General features: G+C 41.5%; 3 protein-coding genes across 4 annotated transcripts in view; 1 reads left to right on the forward strand and 2 right to left on the reverse strand.

The window, feature by feature from the left end:
- LOC310846263 (selenoprotein Pb-like) overlaps positions 1-3,282 on the reverse strand; it is a 32,082-nt gene extending 28,800 nt beyond the window's left edge. The window contains exon 1 of the mRNA XM_083742552.1: positions 3,273-3,282. The gene's annotated coding sequence lies outside the window, so the exon portion shown is untranslated. The remainder of the gene's footprint in view (positions 1-3,272) is intronic.
- Positions 59-6,825, forward strand: TOE1 (target of EGR1, exonuclease). The gene is made up of 8 exons (XM_083742443.1): positions 59-434; positions 871-991; positions 1,305-1,345; positions 1,778-1,874; positions 2,107-2,265; positions 3,091-3,350; positions 5,036-5,210; positions 5,909-6,825. The coding sequence occupies exons 2-8, from the start codon at positions 881-883 to the stop codon at positions 6,683-6,685; spliced, it is 1,620 nt and encodes a 539-aa protein (XP_083598569.1). The 5' UTR covers positions 59-434; positions 871-880; the 3' UTR covers positions 6,686-6,825.
- A 3,212-nt stretch (positions 6,826-10,037) lies between these two features.
- The window catches only part of TESK2 (testis associated actin remodelling kinase 2), a 51,523-nt gene continuing 41,475 nt past the window's right edge, over positions 10,038-20,085 (reverse strand). For both annotated transcript variants that reach the window (XM_083742404.1, XM_083742403.1), the window contains exons 7-11: positions 19,757-19,832; positions 18,374-18,457; positions 16,993-17,079; positions 16,442-16,589; positions 10,038-14,071 (exon numbers count right to left, since the gene is read on the reverse strand). In XM_083742404.1, the coding sequence (XP_083598530.1) occupies positions 13,065-14,071; positions 16,442-16,589; positions 16,993-17,079; positions 18,374-18,457; positions 19,757-19,832 (1,402 nt within the window). In that variant the 3' untranslated portion in view covers positions 10,038-13,064. The remainder of the gene's footprint in view (positions 14,072-16,441; positions 16,590-16,992; positions 17,080-18,373; positions 18,458-19,756; positions 19,833-20,085) is intronic.

A 20,085-nucleotide genomic window follows, 5' to 3' on the forward strand; every position in this document is an offset into this window, starting at 1 on the left:
GTAAGTCCTGCATGAGCCTCATTCAGATACGTAGGGTTATGATTCCAGTCCTTAGTATTGCTATCCTTCTGCCTTCCGGACGCCACATGCAAATCGTGGGCAGAGAGCAATGAATGCGAATTTTACTTTGGTGCAGTAGGGTAGTTTTTACACACTCACACATCCCACCCTATCCAAGCGCAAAAAGCATTTTCAGAGTACATTTTCGCAGTGCAAAGCTGGGCTGGTGAACAGCTGAGTGAGCTAAGGAGATTATGGGCCAGGGGAGAATGAGTGGGTTTGGATCCGGCGAAAGGCACTTGCAAAGACAGCTAGGCCTACGCGCCACCCTTAGAGGAAGGACCCCAGAGAGCAGGACGCGCCGGAAGCTGGCGAGTTGAACGACAAGGGAGATGGCGGTTGTCTAAGTAACTCGCAGGTGTCACTTCTCGAAGGTAAGAGAAGGTCTTTCGAAAGCACCTTCCGGGAGGAGGTATTATGCTCAGCGGTTTCTTGCGCAGACGATGTGCATTTTCCTAAACGAATTAGTGGTCAGGGACCAGGAAATGGTGGTGGAGCGGAGGTTTAAACTTGATCTCACCTATAACGTGCACGTTATGGATCATGTACTGATGAGTTTTTAACTGTTCCGGTTCTAGTTCTGGTTTGAGCTTTAACGAGATGAAGCATTTACTGTACCTGGGGCTCTTGGGTTTTTTGCCATATAAAGCAGCGGTTTCTGTTCTCTTTTTCCTGAGGTGTTGTTATTTGATATATGCAGGGAGCAATCTGTGGGTTGGGATTTTTTAAATTAGTCATTGGTATCCCCAAAGCAAAATTAACCATTGGATTCTAAAAGTTATGCATGTCTAATCTCTTGTGTCCCAACAGCTGCATAAGGATGACTTCCTTGAAAGTGCCAGTCATCGACGTCCAGAATGATAATTTCAAGGAGCTCTGGCCATCCATGCTCTTGGCCATCAAAACATCTAGCTTTATAGCTATTGACACGGTGGGTAGAGTTGCCCTTCTTTGTGATTTCTCAAAAAGGGTAGAGGCGGGGACTGTAACTTTGATGGTAATTGGGTGCTGTCTTTGCTAGGGAAAGCTGACACCATTTTCTTTAATTTTTCCATTGGTCTATCTACCTATTCTTTATACTGCTTTCCAGAGTTTCAGACAGGAGTTTTCCAGCTCTCCATGGGAGACATCAGGGATTAAACCTTGAACCTTGTACATGTAAAACTGCAACACTGAGCTACAACTTATTTTACATAACTTATTCTACCATGGAGTAGAAATCTAATTGTTATCTTTGTCCATAGGAGCTTAGTGGGCTTGGAACAAGGAAGAGTTTGTTGAATCAGTAAGTAATGTGCTGCTTCTGTGTGAGTCCTTTCTGAAGCATGATGTTCTCATTCTTGTTGTTCTGAATTATTAGGTCCTTGAATATGGACAGTATTGTGGAGCGTCTGCCGATGCTTTCAGGAGTCTTTGTTTTCCCCGACTTAGTACCAGACACTAGTTGAATGGACCTATTGGGATTCACAGTGGAAGCAGTTCATTGACTCTGTGTGGGTGTGGATGGCTTAATGTGCTTGCCCATTTGGAGTAATCAGTTCTTTGAGGGCAGGAAATATGCAAGCTGTGGGGAACAGGCCCACATGCTATTAATATGCTTCGAAATTCAGGCTGGTCTCGATCTTGAATGGTAAGGTGAAATTTGTCATGTCAATAGGGAAGCTATGGTTCAGTGGTCTAAATTCCCTACTAAGCTGCCTGAGGCTTCTCCCCACAGGTGTATTGAAGAACGATACAAATCTGTTTGCAGTGCTGCCAGAACACGCTCCATTTTGTCTCTAGGAATTGCTTGTTTCAAACATCTTCCTGATAAGGTATAGTGCTCATTGTCTGGCTTTCACCCTAATTCTACTTCTGAGTTAAGAATGTATTACTTATAAGAGGATGGCATATTGAAGGTTCAGTCTTCAATGCATAAAGTAATGCATAAAGTGACCAGTTTTGATTCTAGACACTAAAGGAAGTAGTTGTTGATTTCTAGGATGTTACTGTTTGCACTTTTTTCTGTGCTGCTCTCAATTTCTTTGAACTGGCCTGTATTTGCAGTCAGAGAACACGTACCTCTCCCAGATCTACAACCTGACCCTGCTCTGTATGGAGGATTATATCATTGAACCACAGTCAGTTCAGTTCCTGGTGCAACATGGTTTTGACTTCAACAAGCAGTATTCTCAGGGCATTCCTTATCACAGAGGCAATGACAAGGTATGGGGACTCTTTACTGTAAGGTGTAAGTGAGGTGAGACCACAATGAGAAAGTAACTGGTTTCTTTCTTAATACCTGCTTGGCTTCATTTGCATTTCACACTTCTTTTGCTAATCAGAATTATCCACATGTATTTTTAAAAAACCTTTATTAACATCAATTAACAACCCACAATGCATTTCACACTTCAGTGTCATGGGGCTGAATTGATGCTTCACCAACATGGCCACCACCTAGTCAAAGTAGTTCTGTGGAGCTTCTGTGGAAGAGTCAGTCTGCTAGCAGCCACAGAAAGGAAGCACCTGGGATTTGCCTGTTGCTAAAACAAGCCTTGGAGCCAGGCAGAGCTGGTTTCACCATTTTGCTAGAGGAGAAGTGCCCTCACAGAAATAAGCCTGGGAACACATACCAGGGCCTGAGCTGAAGGGGTGGGAAATGTCCTGCACTTTCATCTGACAGTTCTGGTAGATGAATAAAGCACCATCTCTGCCTAGAGTACGGGAAAGAGTGGTGGTGGGCACCCTGCCTTTTCCAGGCTGTACCTCAGCGAAAACTAGGTGTGGTTGTTCTGTACTAGGACCTGGGTCATGAATCCATAAGCAGTGGCAGAATTTGGCCTGTAGACCTGTACCATCAAAACAGGTGAAGGGAACTCCAGGGAATAAATGCCACCCTCTTTTGCATTTACCTCTGCTGCCTTTGCCTGCAGTGACTGCCCAACGCTGCTGAGGCTCATCTTCATCCAGCCTGTTCCCATATCAAAGAAACTAGTGCAGGCTTTGGAAATGAGGCCAGCTAACCTTATCCCCTCTTTGCTCTCACAGGGAAATGAAAACCACAGCCAGACCGTCCGTACTTTTTTCCTGGAACTGATCCGAGCCAAGAAGCCCCTCATTCTGCACAATGGCCTAATTGATTTGGTTTTCCTGTACCAGTGCTTTTATGCTCACCTTCCTGACAATTTGGGCACCTTCACTGCTGATCTTTCAGAGATGTTCCCAGCTGGAATCTATGACACCAAGTATGCTTCCGAGTTTGAGGCACGTTTTGTGGCTTCTTACCTAGAGTATGCCTACAAGAAATGGTAGGTATCTCGTCAGGTCAAGCTGTAAGCACCCTGACAAGGATTCTTGGGCTGAGATCCATTGTAGCACAGGTGGACATTTGCCTGATCACATAATAAGGCTTTCCCTTCCTCCCCTCCCCCCTTCACCTCCCCCATGTACTCCCAAAATCTACTCTGGAGATTTGAGGGACCAGGTTTTTGGAGCACATGGGTGTGGGAGGTAGAATAGAAATTGGAAGTTCCATTGCACAGGCTGATTTCTGTTGGGTAAGCAGGCATACATCATTGAATGCTGTTCCTGGGCTTTAAGTAACGAGAACCCAACTACTGGGTCCAAGGCTGCTGCTCTTCTATTTTTACTGGAACAGGGTCTGCTTTGGGTATGAATAAGTGGAGGACAAGAAGTATGAATACCATATCCAGTTAGTGACTTTGTTACTTTCCATATAGGTTATTCTATTTATGTGCATTTTGGGCAAATGCTGTGATTCAGTTAAATCTTAATTGTGATTCAATTAAACCCCAGGCTCCACTACAAACTTATAACTCTACATGCATGTACTTGCCTGCTATTTGTCTTTGGTTGTTCTCTTGCTACAGCTTTCAGCAGAAATTCTTTATGAGTTTAAATTATTATTATTATTATTAAATTTGTATTCTGCTCTATACCTGTAGATCTTAGGGTGGTTCACAACATAAAATTACAATATAAAAGACACAAAATACATGATAGATATACGAACAAAAACAAACCAATAATCGCCCCTTCCACAACCCATTTTAAAGGGCATCGGATGTCAATTGGCCAAAGGCCTGCTTGAAGAGGAACGTTTTCACCTGGTGCCTAAAGATGTATAATGAAAATGAGTTGCATTTCTTTGTACTGCTTAGGAGACTGAAATCTCCTATTTGATACTAGAGCCTGGATTCTGAGTAAAGTATTTTACTTAATTCCAGTCCACAAAATTTTGACGGGCCTTGGTAGTTAGCCATAATTTATGGTCTCCACAAACTCTACTCTATTGGCACATGCAGAGGACCCAAGAGATGATGGGTCAGTCACATTCCATGCTGTGCCTTTAAAACACTAAAATACAGCAAGAAGGATTCTCACTCAATTTTCAGTATCTTCAAAATGTGGCACGAAGCAAAAGTTCTTTGCATATATCAGAAGACTTGAAAAAGAGACTGCCATAGTCTTGTCTGCCTAATGCGGTAGAAGATGGCTCCTGTCTTAAGTTCTCTGTGGCAGCAGAATGAAGGGGTAGGGGTTTTCATGTGTTTGGCTACTAACAGAAGAAACTAGTAGAAATGTGTGGAACTGACTAAACAACTCCTCAGGTTTTCTCTTCCCTTTTCTCCGTTTCCCCACTCCCTGATTCTAATAATCAAATGAGAGGTTTGCCTTCTGCTTAGAGAAAAGTACTAGTTTGGGAAGATGCTCATACCCTGTTATGGTGTTCCAGGTATCTGGCAGTCAGGGGAACAAGCAGTTGTGATGATAGCATTTTCATGTGTCTGTGCTTCTCTTATTAAAAGCAATGCTATGTATCTTTTATATTCTTATTTCCGCTTTAGCTCATTTTTCTACATGCAGGGGGCTTTCCTATGAGTACATAGAAGAGCCTGTCCTGAAGGGCAGTCGATCGCCTTGCTCTGACACAGCCTCTGTTCCAGGTTCTAATGCTACTCTTGCCTTCCAGCAAGCGAGAAAACTACAGGTTGAAGAATTCAGAAAAGCAGCACCTCAGCATAGAGTTCTGCAACTACCCAGACAGCATAGCTTCCTACATCGATTATCGCTTCTGTTCCCTATCAGATGCCAGCCAATCTGGGCTTGACCCTGCAAACAAAGTCACCATCTGTCAGACGTTTTCTGTAAGTATTACTTCTGTCTACCTTCTATCTTGAAAGTTTGTCAAATAGTAAATTGTAAATAGTTCATTCAGTGTGGTGGATATTTCAGATAGGGACTATGAGGACAAGCTGTCTAGAATGATAGACAGGCTCTTGGGCTGGATGTGTGTGTGGCAGTGGGAGGCAAATGCTTATGCTGGTATTATGGTCAATTTTAAAGCATGGTACCTTTCTGCAGCTTTCTGATAAAAATGGAGAGGTGCTACCTTTTAATAATGATGGTATCTCAGAGCTTACTAGGGAACACAAGAGACCTGCTGGGTCAGGCTAAAGGTCCATTTAGTCCAGTATATTTTCTCAACAGTGGCCCAGCCCAGAAGCCTGCAAGTAATACATGAGGTTTGGATGATCCAGAATAGTCTTTTAATATTGCTATTTTCCGGTTAATTAGCATGGCACAATCTCACAAATGTGATAAATATCTAGAAGTTAATGTTGAAAGTTGCTCTAGGGCAGCGTTTCTCAAATTTGGACTACAACTCCCATCTGTTGGACTACAACTCCCATCATCCCTGACCACTGGTTCTGCTAGCTAGGGATGATGGGAGCTGTAGTCCAACAACAGCTGGAGACCCAAGTTTGAGAATCACTGCTGTAGGGTATCTAAGATCCAGTGATATTTTCTCAAGTGTGCTAATGATTCTCACTCTCCCCTGCAGGCCTATGGCTGGTGCCCAGATGGATTGAAGTGTTCACAGTCTCACAACATTGACCTAATAATTAATGAAGATGAGAACCACAAAGAGGACAAGCGGAAGAAAAGGAAGCAGAAGTGGAAGCATCGGAAGAATTTTGTAGAGCCCTCAAAGGAACCTGTGTTGAGGAGCCCTGAGAAGGAAGGAGAGGCAGCTTGCAATATGGAAGATGGTCCCCCATCCAAGCAGTCCTGTTTAAGCAACATAGTTGATCCTACTGTAGATTCTGCAGGCACAGAAACTGTATCCAGTAATGAGGAGAGTTCTATGGATGTGGAACGAGAACTAGGCTCTGACATGGCAACTGATACCAAGATGGATGAGGAACAAGCCAGTGCCACAGACAATGAGGGCATCACTTTATCACCATCCAAAGATGGGCCACAACAAAGGGCAGCAGGGACTGAAGGATCAGGACCAGAAGTCCAGATAGAGTGTGCTTCTGTAGTGACGGCTTTGTCTGGCACCCAGAACCCAGTGGCGCCAGTGCCTGGCTGTTCAGAGGGTGGTATTCACCGGGCTGGCTTTGATGCCTTCATGACAGGTTACATTATTGCCTACGTCCATATGCTCAAAAATGATGAACACAAAGACTCAAGTGAAGGGCCTTGGTTGCCGGACTGCCATAACAAAGTGTACCTCAGTGGGAAGTCTGTCCCCCTTCAGATAGTGAAAAGTTTGTTTTCTAAATCCTCCAAAGCTCACAGCCAGAAGATGAAATTGGCTTGGGCTAGTAAGTAGAGCTGGGAACCCTCCTACTTTGGACTTTACATAAGAGCTGTTGAAAATAGCAGCAGCTTCTACCCACAGTCATCAAACAAAAGCAGCAGACTGTGACTTTATTTTTAAATATCTGCACAATTAAATTACTCTGTACAGTACTAGAATTTCCGTTTTTGTTTGTTAAAGGTAGAGCCTTTATGTACACAGGACCAGGCAACTGTTTTAAACATGGGAGAGCTATGGGAGGAGCTCTAATTTATAGCATATTAATTTAATCCACTCATTCAAACCAACAGCATGAGAACCAGAAGCTTATTTTTGTAACGACCGTGGAGACCACTTCTCTTGCATACAAAGACCAAACAGCTTCCATATATAAGTATCAATATTTATAGTAGTATAAAACCTTGTATCTATGCAGTATTTGTGCAATTTAAATTTCAGATCAGAGCCTGTTAGGGATTACAGTCATACCTTGTGCCAAGTTTGCTTGATGTTGCGGCTTTTCAGTTTATGAACGTGGCAAATCCAGAAGTGTTTACTTCTGGGTTCGCCACACGCAGAAGCGATCTGCGCGCATGTGCCGTAGCAGCGCTCTACTTATGGACTTTTTGGGGTGCGAACAGCACCCCGAAACGGATCGTGTTCGTAAGTAGAGGAACCACTGTACATTGGTAAGTATGCGGCAGCATACCAAACTAGATACAATATTGTGTAAATTCAATTAAAGTGCATATTCAAAAAGATGCAAATCACAGAGGGAGGAATGGGAGAAGGAACAACATTCAGACTCCAGGGTATGTGGCAGTGGGGGTGCTTTCATCCCACCCTGCTGCTTGTGCCCAGCATTTGCATATTTTAAAATGTGCATGGTACTTATATAATTAAGCTCATTGGTTTGATGATTGGGTCTTTGGGTGGGTTGGAAAAGTAGTTAACTAAAATTCTATGGGCCTCATCAGTGCCTAGTACAAGACTCTGCTGCTTATAAGACATTCTTGAGGTTCAGCAGGTCTGTTTTGAACAAGGCACCAACAGTGCAACAACATGTCTCTTGCAGTTGCTCATATCACTTTATGAAATATTGCATTGTATCCAACTAAATTGTGTGCACTGAATGACTTCCACAAGTGCAACAGTGTTCCCTTTCTTCCCATTGCATGCCCCCATGTGCTCTTGACATTTCTGCAACCTGGCAGTGTGTGCAATGATTTGGTTAGATACGGCCTATTCTTTTCTGTAACGATAATGGTGAAACCCTTGCCGCACGAGGTAGAAAACTGCATCTACGTGTGAGACAGAGGATGGCACAAGAGCTTGAAGATGCAAGAGAATTTCAGAAATAGGTTTCATGCTTTTCTTCTACCCATACCACTTACCTGTTTTTTGGTAAGTTTGCTGCAGAATAAATGAGTAAGAAGCTAGATGGGCTTCTGCGAACCTTAGTTTGCCAAGGGCAGAGGAAGGTATCTGCATCATACTCTGCATTCTGTTGTTCTCAAACTAAATCAAACTGCTCAAGCCTTGGAGTGTACTTTAGGTAAAACCTACTGGAAACAACAAAGGATAAAAAATCGATTCACAAATGCTACCTTTAAAGTCACATTTGGCATTAGTAGAGGGGAAATGTGCCCAGCCAACTAATGCAGTTACAGCTGAGGTTTAATCTCTTGCTGGCTGCCTTTACTTTATAAAAGGCTTTTAATCTTACTCAACTTTGTCACCACTAGTTTTAGCAGGGAAAGAAAACAGTCTGTTTTGTTAATACTCTCTTTCTCAGGCCAAATGATCCTTCCATCAATTAGTTGCAAAGACAGTGGCCTCCCCATGCTGTGGTAGTTTGGCCCTCTGACCAATCTAATCTCAGTAGAAGTATAGTATGCCCAAGTATCAGCTGCGCACGAACTTCCTTTTTGTGAACAAGCAGAAAGCCTTGGTTGATCATAGTGCCTGGTTATGCCCAAATGGCTTCCAAACAAGCCAAAATATGGAGTTAAAGGTTTTAAGTTTGCTTATATATCTTAGCTTGTTTGGCAGTTATTAACCATCTGTTCATAGTGGGAACAGGAAACCATGCTTAACTAGGATTTCCTGGCTTGTTTCACAGATCACACAAAGGGAGGAGCAAAGCTTCCATGTGTGGGTGCCTGACACTCCTGCATATTGCAGCTTAGAATTTATTGTCATAGCACAATTATCAAGCAAACTTGGTATACAACTAAATCAGTACAGGTGGTGTGGGAAACCTGTCGCTCTCCAGATGTTACTGAACTACAACTCCCATCAGCCCCCACAAGTGTGGCCAGTGATGACAGTTCATCAACATCTGCAGTACAGATGAGCCATAAGTTCTAAATCTATCCAGTATTTCTTACTCTTCCCCCCACCCAAATATATTTATACATTAAGCTTCTCTATCTTTTCCTTCCACTTTAATTTATTTTGCTTTTGTTTTTCTGACTTTTGTTTTCTGCTCCTAACACTAATGGTACATTTTAATTCACTGGTTGCCACTTATTGCTAATATTCCTAATTGATGGTGATCTGTGGGTTTCAGCTACAAAGGAGTTGTACGGGGAAAAGAGCAGAACATATTAATCTACCACTTTTGCCTGAACTGGTGCCATAACGCCCACTGCCAACACTGGTGTACTATAGCCTTTTGGGCTAGCCCTGCATGTGTTACAAGAGCTTGTTATAGCTGCTAGTCCTCAGAGGTCCTGTTCACATAAGTAGCAGAGCCAAGCATCCTAAGTTCATTCAGGACAACTATAAAAGTATTTAATATAACTTGATTTGTTGACATAAGATGTTGTGCTGACTACTGGGTTAAATGACTGAAAAAAAGATTATACCAAATACATGAAATAGGCCAGAAGCAGTATGCGTCTGAATACCTGTTGTGTTGGGGAGGATACTGTTTATGCATTGCTTCTTGATTTTATGGAAATTTGATTTGACCACTGGGGAGAACAGAATGATGACACTTTAGTTCAAAACACAGTTTTGATGAAAGATCAGGACGAAAGTGGGGGTGTATTTTCTAAGCCGCAAACTGTTGGGTAGTTGGAAATAGAAACAGCTTCTTGGGGGAAATCTGAATTCCACACAACAAATAAATAGTAACTGTGTCTTTGTAGCATGAAATACTATAAAAGGAACCTCTGTGAAATCAGACATTTACCAAAGAAGCAGACTATCACATCCCTTAAAAGTTGCACAAGAAATGCAACTGTTTCACTGGATTTCATACTGCTCAAGCATTATTCTCGCCCTTATGCTAGCGCAGCAGCTCTTGCTCGGGTGGTCAGAGGATGCTGAATCCAGGCTAGAGCTTTCTTCCTTAGCTCTGTCTTTTCAACCACAAAAGTAGATTTATTTGTTTTTATTCTGAAAGCAAATTGGGAAACAGTTTACAAAAACTGACAAAGAAAACATTCAAATACTTTAAACTAGATTCATCTTTGGTTACTTATTTCAGTTCCAGTAAAACATACTGCTGCTGTAGTTCAGGAAAAAAGTCAGACCAAGTAAAACATAAAAACCAATATTTGCCTTCTTTACACATCCATAAATATCTGCAGTATTAGAAAAATGTTTCGTAAAGATTCTTTTCTGGCAGTGTTAAATTATACACAGGCTACAGACTTTTTTCCTAAGATTTAATGACAAAGTTTAGCTATTTACAGACTGCAAATATTAAGACATAAAATTCCTTCATAAATATGAAAATAGACCTTGCAAAGATCTTTAAACCTTAATCAAATATTTGGCTGCCCCCAAAGGTTATTTTTGCATAGAAATGTAGTGACATGCAGTATAAACAGCAGCATTAAGTGCAAAGAGGAATTATTCAAGTGTCTGTAGTTAAACTGGCAAGAAATACCAGTGTTCTTGGACAAGATACAGCAACCAAGAATAACCTATCATACTCCTGTCTTCTGCTGGGGTAGCAATTTGTTACATACAATTATACAGAGTCATCTTTCACCAATCAGTCACAAGTATTGCTGCTATTACGTGTTTAATAAATGTAACTTAGAAAGATTGAGGGAATTAAAAACAGATTGGGGATCTTAGATGGGTCTGCAGGTCGCTTGTAAGAAAGCAAGATGCATCTGTCAGCAAATCAAAAACATGATAAAAGCAAAATTCACTATTGTATTTGTACAAAGCACTGCCACTGTCTTGCCACAATCTGTATTCATTACAGCTAATGGCCAACAGCTGCTCTGCAATACTGGCTCTAGACTGCATACCCAGAAGGCCATGGGGCCAGGGGCTCTTGCATGTTGTAAAAGTGGATAGCATACATTTAATTTTAGCCACACAATGACCAAGGAATTGGCTTCCACCAAGCTCCTTCAAAAAGAACTCCATTACAGTGTGGGCTGGAGAAATGTGATGCTTTCTGTACCAGGATAAGAGACTAAAGCCTTGCACTAGCATTCTGCTACGAATGCAGAGCAGCCATATAAGCAGCGACCCTCTCCCCCAGCTCATGAAAGAATACCACATCTGATAGGTTGTTTGCAGAAAAACTGCAGGAAAGCAGGAAAAACATAGATGAAGCAAAATTAGAGAGGCCACTTGTTTAAATCTTCACAAAACAGTAAGAGCACAAGTCAAACATCTAAAGGCTACAGGGTTCTAGGAGCTCACACATCAACCACAGACCAGAGTAGGCAGAAGTGTGGACTCCTTTCATGGCCTCTAAAGCAGACTCCAGGGCTCAGTTCTTTCAGTATCCATGCACTGATCAAGAGCAAATGCTTCTTCCTTGGAGGAACAAAATGTTACTATATCCTAAGTGTGCAGTGAGATGGTAACACATTTATTTTTCACTGTCTTTAAAAAAATGCATGCAAAAAAATAGCTGTGGGGAGTTCTCTGGAAGGAACTTGACAAGGTTAAGGGCTCCTATATAAATAAGCATAGATTGCAAAAAGATGTTACTGCTGTCAAGGTTGCAACAAGCAACTCTTGGGCAAAATATTGTTACCTGTTTTTCAAATATTTCCATATCTGTGATCCCCAAGTTATTGCTTGATACTTTTTGTGGACTTTCACCGTTTTTATGGTTCCTTTTTGAGGAGTTAATAAGAGAGGACATCTACACACATCAGGAAGCAGCACTGTTTTTTTATTTATTCCCCACAGGGGAGTTCTCATTAGCCTATTATATTAAAATAAGGGACTAGAGTCAAGACTTGGGACTCCAATCCCTCTTATTCAGCACTTACTAACTTCTCTCTACTTTGAGCATTGTGCTAGACTTGATACTCAGAAAGAGAGACCAGTAAGGACTGGAAGTACTATTTCTGCAGCTACAGTCAGAGTCTAGTGAACAAGCATCCCTCTTCCAATGGAGGAATCTCAGGTGAGGTACTTTTAAGTTATACAAAATGCAAATACAGACCAAGTTTCCATATGTGCACACATCTGTTCAGAGTGTGTGACTGACCCACATGGAGAGGCTGATTGAAGAGTTGCACAAAGAGCTGGACAGAGCTGGATTTTAAGAGAATGCTGATGTGGAAGGGCTGGCTTATTTTTTAAGAGCTCTCATGTCAAACACTTGGATGGTTATATACTTAATTTCTTCTACAATATAGAATTGGAGATACTGAAGAGTTACAAACACACAGCTGTTCATCCTCTTTGTGCACTTCATATTTACTGAATAGGCATTTGGTTGCACAGCACCTATTATTGCTTAAGGAAGATGGGATCGACCTCTTTCTTGGTCATGGTATTAAGGTGACCAAAGCAAATAATAATTGGACAAGGAATGCTTGAAATAGGAATCTGAGCTGTTTGCTTCCAGTGTTTGAAACTGGATTGGAAGAGGTAGGAAATTTAGCTCCAGCAGTCAAGTCTGACTTTCTTCAGTGGAAGTTTGGGTTTCAGGCCAGCACTATGAACCTGTCATTATAACAGAGGTACAGGATGCTACCAGCTTATCTATCTATGTAGTCCCAGCATTGCCAGTTTCCATCTTGTTATTTATACCTGCTCAGCAGCTCCCAAGAAGGGACACAAGGTTTTATAGATTTTTTTAAAGGATGCTGCCCAGTTTAGAAGAATTTCTTCAATAGGATCTAAGCTGTGTACACAGACAGAAAATGGCTTCTAAGTAGAGGCAAGCCTAGGATCCCAAATTTATGGCCCTGCATTGATCCAGGCATTCCATGGAGATATTGTTCTCCCCTTCTGCCTGCAGTAGCTGCCTCCTGAGGTACGGTAAGGGATTATGATCTCTCACACACTGACATACATGCTGTCTCTCCAAATGGACTGGTCTGGTTGCTACACTTTGCTAGAGTATTCTGAAATAAAAAATTAAAAAAGCAAAGAAGTTGGGAGGAATATGCCACCATGGTATCATGGCTGAACTTTAAATGTCACATTTTGATTGCTCGCATACTGATGCTGGTGCATCTGAAGATGGCAGAGAAACAAGATTTGAGACGTCACTATCCACTGCCTCAAAAAGAGAGGCTTCTCTGCCAGACTGTGGGGAAGGGTTAACACTGAACAATAGTTTGGAAGACTCCGACCTAGTGGAAGGCATGTTCCTTTGAGTTTCATCTTCAACTTCCATATCTTCAGAGGAGATGCAGCTCATAAACATCTCTGAGGATCTACTATCTGAATGGTCTAAATTATGTGCCAAGATACAATCTACATTCTGGGCAACTTGCCCCCTGGGCTTTCCGAGTTCTGCTTCCTTAGCAAAATTTACAGGGCAGTATCCATTTTCATCTTGGGGCTCCAGTCCATCAGAATAGTCCATTTCTTCCTCCTGCAGAGGAGGAGAAGGCGAGTTCTGCCTATGATGTTTGGCCTGAAAAGGAGGAATCTCAGACACTCCATATTGACTGCTGCTCAGTAGCTTCTGCCGCACTTCAGCCCCCAGCTGGCTAGGATCACATCTACTAATGGTTGAAGAGAGATCCCCAAATGTTCTATAATCTTTATGCACAAATTCAAGAGATCCTGGAAGTGATCTGCTCCGTCTTGCAGGAAGGAAAGAGGAGTCCAGCCAGTCAGTGTTAGAAGTTTGCCGGAATGGGGTCTGGTTCATCTTTAGATATCCTTCTGCCTCCGGGGAGTGCAAGTCAAATACAAGTGATATCACAGATTTGCTTGGCAAATCAAAAAATTTGACCTTTCCACCTTTCAAGTCTTCCCTAGAATTGAAAGGGTTGACTTTCCGGTTTGCCCCTTTGCTTGGTGTATAGTAGGGATCCTGAACATTTATCTTGCGGCAAGGTTTGCGAGAGAATATGTCTGACTGACTGCGCGATAGCCAGATATTGCGCCGTGGACGGGGTGATTTAGGTGGAATCTTGTCATCCAGTGAACTTAGCCTTTTTACTCCTTGTCCCCTCTCTAGTAAACCTAGAATGGAGAGAAAAAGAAAATCAGACTTAAAGGATGTTGCTAGTGACAGGATTAGAATGATACAGAAAAAGATCACCAGTGTACATATGACATTCTGTTCAGCCTTCCACAAAACCCCACACCTTGGAAATGTATGGGCTCACATGGAATTCTGTATCAGTTGAGATCTAAATAATTTTTTATTCATCATAAGTAGGAAGTAAAGGTCTAGTGTAGAATATTAGTACCAATAAATAGTGTTTAAAGTAATCTAAGGGTTGATACGATCTCTAACTTCTCATGTTCATCCAAAATCTTTTCTCTGCGTCAACATTTTACTGCTTTAAGCTTCATTCTGCATAGACCGTTAGAGGGGAATGAAGTACCAATTGTTAAAGACTGAAGACAGAATAACAAGTCTTATCTGTGGGCAAGTAATTTCAAAGGCCAACATAACAGGAGATATAGCCTTCCCATTCTATTATTGTGCTCTGTGCACTAGCAGATTGTTCCCAAGAACAAGAGTTGAGGAGGACAGCCACCATTTCATGAGACTATAAGACAAATTCATGCTACTAAAGGCTGATGTTTTCAACGTGAGGTTTCCTTAGAGCAAAGACACCCCTGTGCTTTGAAAGGTGAAGGCAAACAATAATACCTCCCTCTGGAAGTGAAGAGATTATATTCCACATCAGCTTTGAAACAGCACATAGTCCAGTGCAGAAACTATGACACACAGCAGTTGGGCTTGGGGGTAAAATCTGTTAAATACATGTAAATAATGCATCACTAAATAGAGCAACTGCAAATATTAAGGTCAAGTGGAAAGTAGCTGTCCCAGCCATGTAACAGCTTCCTCTCAAAACTGAGAACAGGTACCCAAATTTTGGCTGCAATTTCTCTAAGCACACCAGGGGGCAGTGTGATGCTTTACAAGAAGGTACAATCCAATCCTAACACCAATGCTTCCTATGTTTTATTATGTTAAACATATATATTTCTGGGTACATTAAAGGATTTGCAATTCACCAGCACTGATACAGAAACCTTTTGAACAAATTTCGGGGTCCACGTGTATCTCCCACATATGAAAGCGCTTCCTCATTTGCGCAATGCCAAGTACAGCTCTCCTCACATGTCTCCAGTGCCCTTAATATTGCAAAGAATGAAGAACCCAGTGTACTCTGGATCAAGCTGCCAGCGGCTATTGCTGTTCAAATGAAGGCACTTTTCCGTACAGTCCTCAGTCCTTATTGTGTGGGGTAATGACACCTATGGCCTGAAACAATGTATTCAGTCCCTAGATTTATTTCACTCGCAGTTTCCACAAACCAACTTGCAGCAGTAGTCTTCAAAGCTGCAATAATTCAAACTGATCTGATATAGCCTCTAGGAAATACTTTGCAATAAGTCAGCCTCTGGTTAAAGGTCAGACATCCCAAGCCAACAAGGAAGAGCTTAATTTGGATGAAGTTCCTGGAATCTGTTTCACAAGGGCACAGAAGACACCAGGAGCCTTGTTTGCTTCTAAAATTAGATATTTAAACTCCAAAAGTGCAAGCTACAGAAAAAGCTACTAACAGCTAGTAGTTACTTATGTAACAGTTTCCTTTTGAGGTCTATATAGTTAGAATTTGGGTACCTACGGAGCTGGGCTTTAGAAAAAGTGGGAAATAAGAATAAAAAAGATGAACGATCAAAAGTTTATATCATATGCAAATAAAATGTTCCCTTTGAAAAATAAAATAAGAGGACTAATGTCAAGCAACAAAGCATTTGTGAGAACTGGTCTTCATCTGTCATAGCCTATGATGCATAAAAAATGGGTGTCTCAGAAATGATATTAGGGTATGGGGAAAAGTTTGTTCTCAAAGTGGAACCTCCTCTGATCCTGCAAGGATTACGACACCAAACAAAGGATTATTTTACTCCACTAGTCAAGATGTCCCTTAATGACATTAAGCAGAGCAATTCTAATTCACATTTACACATGGGGCGTGACAGAGAGAAGACAAGACAACATCCTGGAGATCCACTTGCAGAGTGTCCATCATACCAACTGTCCTGCTACTGCCACTGCAAACAGAGCAGCTTCCTTTTCTGTCCCCAGCCCGAACTGACAGGGCTGGGACAGAGTTGCACCTTTTCCATGGGCCTGTCTGGGGAAAGGGGGCTTTGGCACACACCTTGTTTCCCCAAGGCAACATCAATATTGAATTTCGTGATAATGTAGCTCAAGTCAAGTTTTCTTATTTGGAAATAAAAGTATTATTTCTGGTTTACATTCCCCATCAAAAATTCAAGAAAGGAACCCTCACTATAATACAATTTTTGTTATTCTTGATTAGTAATCGGAGCAGCTTTGTGCTCATTCCCCTTGATCCCTACCTTTGGAAACTGAGATGGGTTTTCGATCTGTGCTGTCCAGATTTAGGAGCTTTCTTTCTCTTTCAGCCTCCTCACTTTTCAAATTCCCTAGAATTTCCTCCAGTGTCTTGCCAATGTCAGCAAATGAAGGACGTAATTTTGGGTCCATCTATTAACAAAATAAGTGACAAGATACATAAGAGCTTAGTCATGAAGAAAACTCTGTACACATAGCACTATTTTACAAAAACATTATTTTCTTGGTTTTTAATAAATTAATTCTCACAGGCACCATCTTTAACACATGTATACCTACAGGCATATTGTTATGTTACATGGAAGAAAGATTAACTGATGTTTCATTTTGACAAAGCCATACATCTAAAGCAATGTGGAGCAGAGGAACTATAACTTTTAAAATATCCTCTTTGCTTTAAAATATCCTATTTGCATTCCAGAAATCTAACATTAGATTGTATAGATGTCCTCTCCTCCAAGTCCCTCATGAACCATTTATCCAAGTTACCAGAGGAAATATGCTCATTCCATTATTTTCCTTTAAATATACTCACATTGCAGCAGTTGAAGGCCAACTGGAGGAAGTTAGGGGGACAATCTCCCACCATATGCTGGAAAGCATCATAATCCAACCCAAAATTCTGCAAGTAGAGGTGGAAAAAGAAAAGGAAGGGAAAAGTTAACAACTGAGGCACACGAGAGGAGGGGGGAGGAAATATGTGCTAGACGAAGAAATGAGGAAATCATGAAGACAGTGTTACAAGGCAAAGCATGAAAGAGAATTACAGATAATAATTCTCTACTTAAGCAATACAATGAATTACATATATAGGTTATTCCCCATACAAGCAACACACCAAATCACATCTATTAGTGCTCTAACACAAATACAAGGTTCCTATGTAGATATGAGGAATGGCAAGGGGAAAGGGTAATTTCTTCTTGTCTCAGTTTGTGCCTTGATCTTGTATGGACACTGAGGTATACCTACTGTCTCCTAAACATTCTGCCATATGAGCTGAATTTATCTGAAGCACAGTTCATATAACCTGACATTCCTAACTGTACAATGTTTAGCCATCTACAGCTTAAAATGCATAAATAAACTGCATAACGTATCTGTGATGAAGTAGGACAACTTTCAACTTGCATCATAATCCATCTAGTTTTGCAATAACTACTTGGACTTTGGCATGGACTACTTTAAGAGTTGGTAATTTCATAAGTTCTCTCCAAGGCAAGATGACTGCCTCAAAATCCCCCCTTCTCTTGCACAGAGAAGACATTTTCTACACTTTCAGTTTGAGAATATTTCATAGGAAGCTGCCTTAAGCCAGGTCAGGCTACTTGCAATTTGGCCACGCATCATCTACTTCAGCTAGCAGTAATTCTCAAGTGTCTCCTGCAGAGGTCTATCAAATCAGTGCCTACCTAGTCTTTTTAACTGGAGATGCCTGGGGTTGAACCTGGAACTTTCTGAATAGGTAGGATAGGACATGACAACTTCTCTCTTATCCTGCTCTCCTGTGAAAAGGCAGAAGTGCATCTAAGGTAGTGAGGCAACTCGCCAATACCAAAATGTATTTCTAATTTAGAAGAGAAGGACTCCTATGCAGATAGTCCTCTTTCAGTGAATAAGGTACCATCAATAACCTGCTTTGGGTTATACCAGTCAGATATTATAGAAGCTCATGACTAATTCCTGATGTAGCATTGACCTGCAAAGTATAATTATGTGCTTTAAATGGGGAAGGAGTGGAGAGAAGGGGTTAGTGCCAGTCTCTGCATGCAACTGTAGCAGAGGATGAATGCTTTCTTAGAAGACTTATACAGCGGTCATTCACCATGTGTTCAGCAACTCTGCAAACATTAATGACCCAGCGAAATTCTTGAGGATTCTTCCCTTTCCAGTCCTTGTTAATGCACTCTGCTTACCTCTGTGCGAGGGAGATAGTCTGGATCTGCCTGGATCCTTGCTATAATCTCACAAAGAATGATGCCATACGAGAATACATCCGCCTGAGGAGGGGTGGAGGGGGAGAAAGAAAACATGACCACAACTTTATTACAGGCACTCCTATGCTGCCTGATCTGGTAGGGTCTCCCTTCCCCATTCACATGACAAAAGTGTCCTCTAAGGTGTTCACAGTTTTTACTTTCCAACATTTGCCAAAGTTCTAGGTCAAGCAATTAAAACCTAGGCCTGCAGAGTGGCAGTCTCACTCCCTTCTCCTAAGGGATAATGCATAAAAGCATATTCATTGAAAAGGTATCTTAGGACCCAGAGATGTACCTGTAAACAGGGCTCAATGTGGACTTTTCAACTTTGAGGTGCTCTCTGCTTCCCCATCTCTGCTGCTCAGTGCATGTGTGCAAGCCCCCAGATCAAAGTCCAATTGCCTATTTCCCTTTCAGGTAGGATGCTTCAGGTAGGATGCCCAATTTGTATTGTTATATGATCAAGTGTGTGTTTACTATACTTTTTAAAAAATGGCTAACCTTTATTCACTCTTAAAACTGCTCTGAGAAGATGTGACTGTGGTTGCGGCCAGCTAATCAGTACTGTGCAAAACTGGCTTTTGTTGCAAACCAGAAGAACATATTTAAGCTCAGTCTGGGAGAGCCTGGAAAAAATGTGGTGTGCTTAAAAATAATGTACATCTAATGTACATGTATCCCACTGCCCACTCCAAACAAGGAAAATCAGAAAATGTTGCAGTATTAATTGGGAGAGAGAGCTCATCCAACCAATTACCAAATGTATTTAGAGCTATAGAAAATACTACTCAAAGAAAAGAGAAAGTACATAACATATTGCTGTGCAATATTCAAAACAAAACAGCATGCGTATGACTAGAGAAAACAACCTCCCCTATAGCATATCATACCTATCATATGAGATAATTCAGCTAGGTACTTGCAGGCACAGGGTTTCATATGATTTATGCTGTGCTGCTTTTTACTTGCTTATCTAGAAGCATTTATTGTCATAATAAAACTGTAAAGGTTGAGAAACCCATTTTTTGCTACTCTGAAAATTAAGAAAAACAGAAACCTTGGATATTTATTCCACTTAATGAAATAAAAAGTGCTGTCGTTCTATTCAGATGAGATCCACAGAACTCTGAAATCATGTTCAGGAAGGAGCAGATTCCAACTGAATTTTCTACGTAGGACCCATTCAGCTAAACGTATTAATTACTATCATGTTAGAACAGCTTTAAAGCTACAGATGCTCACAAATTCCCCACCCCCAACTATGCCAGGCAACCAGCAACCCGGTATCTATTAACTGATGTATAATTAAAGAAGACCAACCTTTTCATTATATGGCTCATCTCTCAGCACTTCAGGTGCCATCCAGTAAGGAGAGCCCACCACTGGCAGTTTCTCACTTTAAGCATTTGGAGAGAGAGGTGGTTAGAAGCTGGCAAATTAAGCATTTCTTTGCAACTCCTTTCACTTTCAGCATGGGAACAAGTACAAGCTGTTCTCTTGCCATTCATATTGATTCTATTTGTCTGGACAACAGAAGGTGATGGAGAGAGCAGAGGTGAAGTGTGAAGTGGCCAGAGTACCACTGCAAGCCAAAAGAGCTTCTGTCCTTTCTCCTGAAAGGCCTCTTCATATTCTAGGCTCTTCAGAGC

Source organism: Podarcis gaigeae (genome assembly GCF_964106915.1).
Source record: "Podarcis gaigeae genome assembly, chromosome: 6".
In the NCBI taxonomy this organism is placed as follows: Eukaryota; Metazoa; Chordata; class Lepidosauria; order Squamata; family Lacertidae; genus Podarcis; species Podarcis gaigeae.